The following is a 6,633-nucleotide window of genomic DNA, read 5'->3' as shown; positions in this document are numbered from 1 at the left end:
GGAGTCCTTCCTTCCCATGGTATTCTATGCATTTTATTAATTTTTTCCAAGATATTCTGTGAAAAGTGGGATATTCCTTCATTATTTTATTCTGTTGGTTAATATCCTGGTGTTTAAGAGTCACATATTAGAGTATATGAACTCTGGTACCATTGTCCTGAGGACAGCTCATGACCCATAACACACACATGCACACACACTCACACACACACATGCATGCATACACACACCCACCCATGCACACACCACAGAGTGCTGCACCATGGCCTCCTGGCACTCCATTATTATCATGGTTTTCCCACCCCCAACTACCAATCTTTTGAAAGAAATGATACAAGGCAAGCGGCCAACATTAGTTTACCTTTATCTTAAAGAATGTTTGAATAGTACTTAAATTTTGCTGAGTAAGCCTCCCATGGACATAGAAACATGGGATCCTTTTTTTTTAATTTTTATTATTTTTTTCTTCTATGGTTTGTCAAATTGGCTTCCGTATAACACACAGTGCTCATCCCATCTAGTGCCCTCCTCTATGACCATTACCCCCCTTCCCCTTTCCCCCTCCCTCTTCAGCCCTCAGTGTGTTCTCAGGATTCAGGAGTCTCTCATGATTTACCTCCCTCCCACTCCCTAACTCTTTTTCCCACTTCCGCATCCCATGGTCCCCTTTTAGGTTTCTCTTGTTAGACCTATAAGTGAAAACTTATGGTATCTGTCCTTCTCTTCCTGGCTTATTTCACTTAGCATGACACCCTCAACATCCATCCACGTTGCTACGAATAGTCAGATTTCATTCCTTCTCATTGCCATGTAGTATTCCATTGTATATGTAAACCACATCTTCTTTACTGGACACATTCTCAAAGGCAAGGGAATCAGGAACAAAAATGAACTATTGGGACCTCATCACGATAAAAAGCTTCTGCACTGTAAAGGAAACAGTCAAGAAAACTAATAAGCAACTGACAGAATGGGAAAAGATAGTTACAAATGGCATATCTGATAAAGGGCTCTGACCCTAAATCTACAAAGAACTCACCAAACTCCACACCCCAAAAATGAATCATCCAGTGAAGAAATGGGCAGAAAACATGAATAGACACTTCTCTAGGGAAGTCATCCAGATGGCCAACAGGCATATGTAACAATGCTCAGTGTCACTCATCATCAGGGAAATACAAATCAAAACCACAGCAGTTAGAGTGTCTAAAATGAATAAATCAAGAGACTCTAGATGCTGGCAAGGATGTGGAGAGACGGACACCCTCCTACACTGTTGGTGGGAATGTAAACTTGTGCAGCTGCTCTGGAAAACAGTGTGGAGTCTCCTCAAAAAACTATCCATAGAACTCCCCTATGACCCAGCAATAGCACTGCTAGGGATCTACCCAAGGGATATAGAAGTGCTGATGCATAGGAGCACATGTACCCCAATGTTCATAGCAGCACTTTCTACAATAGCCAAATCATGAAAAGAGCCTAAATGTCCATCAACTGATGAATGCATGGGGTTCTGTTCTAATATGATCATCTTGTTTCCTGTGTTTTCTTTAAAGTTTATTTATTCATTCATTCATTTATTTATTTGAGAGAGAAGAGAGAGAGCACATACAAGTGTGGGAGTGGAAGAGAGAGAGAGAGAGAGAGAGAGAGAGAAAGGGAAGGAGGGAGAGAGAGAATTTTATGCAGGCATTGCATTGTCAGCACAGAGTCGAACATGGGGCTTGACCCACAAACCACAAAATCATGACTTGAGCTGAAACCAAGATCTGAGTGCTTAACCAACTGAGCCACCGAGGCCTCCATTGTTTCTTGTATTTAAAGAAACATAAAAAAAGAAGTTCCAAAAGCACAGAGAGGAAAGAAATGAACACAGGGGGGGAAAGGTCTAATAAGCTCAGGCTGTCCCTGAGACACTGTGATGGAGAGAAAGTGTCCCTGGATCTGGCAGCATTCCAGCCCCAGTTACATGACCTGATGGCCAGAATAATTAAAAAAGCTGGGGGGAAAATGTATCTAAACAAGAAAGGAGGGGTAATTTTTTATGATCTCAAGACCTTATATTAATTGAATATCCCTCTAGAAGGATGTGCAAAGGGAATGAACCTGCAATGTACAACAGAAAAAATACAACAGAAGGGGATTTTCCGAAATTCAATAATAAAAAGTTTTTCTGAATGATTTTAAATGCAAAGCTTTTGGAATCAGAAAATCAGATTTTGAACTTCAAATCTCCCCCATTAAGGCACTTGAACTTGGGAAAGACAATGAACCCACTTCAAATGTGAATATTCTTACACAAATATTGGGGATAGCAGTGTCCATCTTCCTAAGGTGGTGAACAACATTAGTCAGTGTATGTAAAAGGCTTACAGTAGTTCCTTCTAGTTAGTAAATTGACGATTATCACCAGTGAAGAGATTGAATTTTCCCTTCTACCTGGAACAATGTTTTCCTGGTTTCCATACTTACAATTTAATGAAGTATTGCAAAGTAAAGTTAGTTGGCATATGCTTTTTTGCAAATTAAACACAATTTTTATGTGAATAGTCACTGTGAAAGATGATGCTGAGAAGCGTGTCTCTCAAAAAGTACTGTTGCCAGGAGCCAGCTACCTCTATTGGTCTGGTCTTTCTATGAATACAGAACATGCTCAAAAATACCATTGTTTAAAAAGCTAACTGAATATGCTTCTAAGCCTAATACTTTATTTTCCTATTCTTTTTAGCTGCAAAACTCCTTGGACATGTTCTAATTTCTTTTTTTTTTAATTTTTTTAATGTTTTTTTTAAATTTATTTTTGATACAGAGAGAGACAGAGCATGAAAGGGGGAGGGTCAGAGAGAGGGAGATACAGAATCGGAAGCAGGCTCCAGGCTCTGAGCTATCTGTCAGCACAGAGCCCGACGCGGGGCTCGAACCCACGAACGTGAGATCTGACCTGAGCCGAAGCCGGAGGCTTAACCGACTGAGCCACCCAGGCGCCCCGGACATGTTCTAATTTCACTGGAAACATTTTATGCCTCCCTATTCCTTCCTCAGTCTCATCCAAGTGAACTTCCGTTCTCACCACCCATTGTCAATAATGACCCCAGTATTGCTGAGTCCAATGGATTCTTCTCTTTTGAATGTATTATGTAAATTAATTACAAAAGAGTCTACCTAGTCTCAGGGGACCTCACGTAAATGTTCTCAAATTCCATTCTTTCAGAACCTGGCCTGAAATAACTGCTGAACTCTCAGACTCACCTGGATGGGGTCTAAAAGATTAAAGTCTCCATGTGGAGGTCTGAATTCTTCCTTGGATAGTTGATCATAGAGACTGCAGCTCTGTTACAACACTGGATAGCAGGAAGGAGGGTTCCCCTGCCCCCAGTCTTAGGAGCCCCAAAAAACAACCATGTCCTGGCCAATCTAAGGTTTCACTGCTGAGGTTCTGCAGTGGAGGAGATATTTATAGCTCCCTGTACCTGCTCATTAGACACTTTTTTGTTGTTACTCCCACCTCAGAACAGATCATTTCCTCATGGGCCATGGGAGTGGACAGAATGGAAAAGTTTCCTGCTGATGCTCTGTTCCTGGGAGATTAGGTTACAAGTCTGGTGAATCCAGTTTTGTATTACACATTCACATGAACTTGCCTGCCTTCCAGAGGTGTAATCAGCTTGCACTTTACCTTAATCTTGAGTTGCTATTGAATTAATTGAGTTGAGGGTTTACTTTACCAGGCTATAAATGCTTTGGATTAATTTTAATAAATGAGCCATGTGTTCCTCTTCATGTGTAGTTTTGAAAGAAAAGTCTGAAGACTCACCCTAGAGTCTGAAATAAAGTCTGTGTTTGATTCTTTAATCCAAGGGCCCCTGAGTTGACCCAAATATGCCCCTGAAAAAGACTTTAGTAGGCATAATAGGGTTCCCAAAATATTTCCACATCTTAATCTACAGACTCTTTGAATATGATTTGTGTCATCGCAAGGCGAGAATAAGGTTGCAAGTTGGTATTAACATTGCTGGTCAGCTGACCTGAAGATCAACTTGTTTTGATTATCCAGGTGGGCTCAGTACATCACAGGGAATCAGAGAGACATTTTGAAATGCTATGTTGCTGGCTTTGAAGACAAAGGGAGGGATGATGAGCCAGGGAATACAGGCTGCTTTAGATCCCCCAGACCTCCAGAATGAACTATTCTGTGAAGACAGAGTGATTTTAGCCCCAGGAGACCTACTTCAGAAATCTGACTTCTAGAACTATTAGAACATAAATTTTATTGTTCTAAGCCAGCAGCATGGACTTTGTTACAAGCACAATAAATATCTAATCCAGATATTTATATGATAACACTCTGTTCAAGGGAAATGAAATTCAGGCATGGATCTTATTCATTTATATCCTATCAGACAAGGACATTTGGTACTGAAATATCACTTTATGTAGATAAGAAATCTGTAGTCGCTTTAGAGTTGCTGAATCCCAATAGTTAGTAGAGAAAAATCTCCCAAGCCCTGAGCCGTACTAACTTGTAGGCACTGAGGTACAAAAACTGAAACATTAAGGTCACCTGTCCTATCTTAAAACTTTATGTTCAAATCTTTACATTCTTTTACATTCATGTTAATCCAAGTGTTCATTCTTATCATTTTTATCCTCTCCCACTTACTTTCAACCATGAGATCATGACCTGAGACAAATCCAGAGACTTAACTGATTGAGCCACCCAGGCACCCTGAATGCACCTGAATTCTAACCTGATCTCCTGGGAACAGAGAATCTACAGCAAAAAATTCATTCTGTCCAGATATGTTCCCATGGGGAGATACGCTCAGGGGTTGGAGTAATAATGGGAAGTGTGCCTAATGAGCAGTTATAGGGAACATATACAGCAAACATAAGAGACTCTGAATATCTCCTCTGCTGCCGACCCTGACCATGTTCTACCTGAAGCTGGAGGAGACATGGTTTTCACATCTGGGTTCCTAGCACTCCTTCCCGCTCTCTGGAAATAGAGCTTGCTCTCCATCACCAGTCAACAGGGAGAAATCCTGACTCCCACTTGGAGATTTTCCTTCAGAGACCCCACTCACGTGAGTCTCAGAACTCAGCAGGTATTTGGGGAAAGGTTCTGGAAGAAGGGAAACTGAAAGCTTTTACCTGAGGTCACCTGAGAGCCTAACCATCGTGTCCCAGAGCTGAGAAATCATTGTGTTTGTTGGTGTGGTGAACTCAATTACTCATAATCATTCTCTTTAATATGTTTAAAAAAAGAGATGTCTGTTGAACCTAGTAATGCAAGGATTATTGTTGACAGCTGAGTGGTGGGAATAAGACAGTTGGATGAGACTAAAGGAATAGGGGGTACTGTCTTCCAGAAAAATTTCAACACTTCCACGGAGTTTTGTGGTAAAAGGAAATAAGAAAAGACACTATAGATATGAAGGGGGTGCTGAGTAGTGAGGGAATTTAAACAATATTTTTAAGATGGAGCATTTTGGAGCATATTCTGTGTCCATTAGAAAGATCCAGACCATTGGAGAGACCGACTACCTTGCCACTACAGGTATGCATAAAGACATACATTTCACAGAAGCTTACCTCCATTAGGTATTCACTGGAAAAGTTTATTTAAAACAAAACAGGCATATGCTAGAGGGCTTTATTTGACAATTATTTCATTGCCTAGAGACAGAATATACTTTGTGGTTTATTAGTCATTTACGTTCTCTGCAGCAAATTATCTGTCAAAATTCTTTGCCTAGACTCCTGGAGTCTGAGCATTCTTATTCTTGTTTTTGGTTGTTATCCTTGCTGAATCATTTGTTTATTCATTTTGATTGCATTCTTCCAGCTGAATAATTTTACACTTGAAGCCAATACCACACCAGAAGTTAATGAACTAGAATGTAAATAAAAATGTGAAACAAACAAAAAACATAATTGCAAAATTTTAAGCCAAGTTTGCTATTTATTTGCTGCTTAATTCTTGTATATAAGTACAGATGTATTTGTTGGGTTGTGTGAGACTATACATTCTGAGTGGTCAAATTGGTCAATTAATCATATTTTGTCCCTCACCCATTGTTTTTTACCTGCCTTGTTATAATTAAGTGCCTTTTGTATGTATTGCCACCTTTCTTCACGTCTGTGACTCTTTACTACTTTTGCTTTTTGTGATTGGATCGATTCTCCAAGCCAGCAATCATGCTTCTGCTGTCCTGTGGAAACTGAATTTCCCTCGCATTCAACTTATATCTTTTTCAGAAGCATATTTGACTCCACTTACATTCAGAGTAAAGGAAGTTGTAATTTTAGATTTGGCTCTCTGCACTATTTTTAAAATCAGTGATAATTAAAAATTATAAATTATATTTCCCTTTCTTTTTTATTAGGTTTTTACCATTCCGTTTTGATTTAGACTCCTGTGTCTCTGTGAAGAAATTGTTATTTTCTATCTTTTGTTGCAGAAGAGTCTTTTTTATTATTTTAATTTTTATTATATTATTTTATTTTTATTTTTTTATTTTTATAATAGTTTATTGTCAAATTAGTTTCCATATAATACCCAGTGCTTCTCCCCACAAGTGCCCCCCACCATGACCATCACCCCTCTCCCTCCCCCTCCCCTTTCAGTCCATG

General features: G+C 39.5%; 1 protein-coding gene across 1 annotated transcript in view; it reads left to right on the top strand.

The window, feature by feature from the left end:
- The window catches only part of LOC115275102 (olfactory receptor 7A5-like), a 7,296-nt gene extending 4,737 nt beyond the window's left edge, over nt 1–2,559 (top strand). The window contains exon 2 of the mRNA XM_029918711.1: nt 2,551–2,559. Coding sequence (XP_029774571.1) covers nt 2,551–2,559 — 9 coding nt within the window. The remainder of the gene's footprint in view (nt 1–2,550) is intronic.
- Nucleotides 2,560–6,633: the final 4,074 nt, after the last annotated feature.

The sequence above is a fragment of the Suricata suricatta genome, chromosome 12, assembly GCF_006229205.1.
Source record: "Suricata suricatta isolate VVHF042 chromosome 12, meerkat_22Aug2017_6uvM2_HiC, whole genome shotgun sequence".
NCBI classification, from domain to species: Eukaryota; Metazoa; Chordata; class Mammalia; order Carnivora; family Herpestidae; genus Suricata; species Suricata suricatta.
Note: the sequence above shows the minus strand (reverse complement) of the source record. Positions and strands in the feature narration are given on the sequence as shown.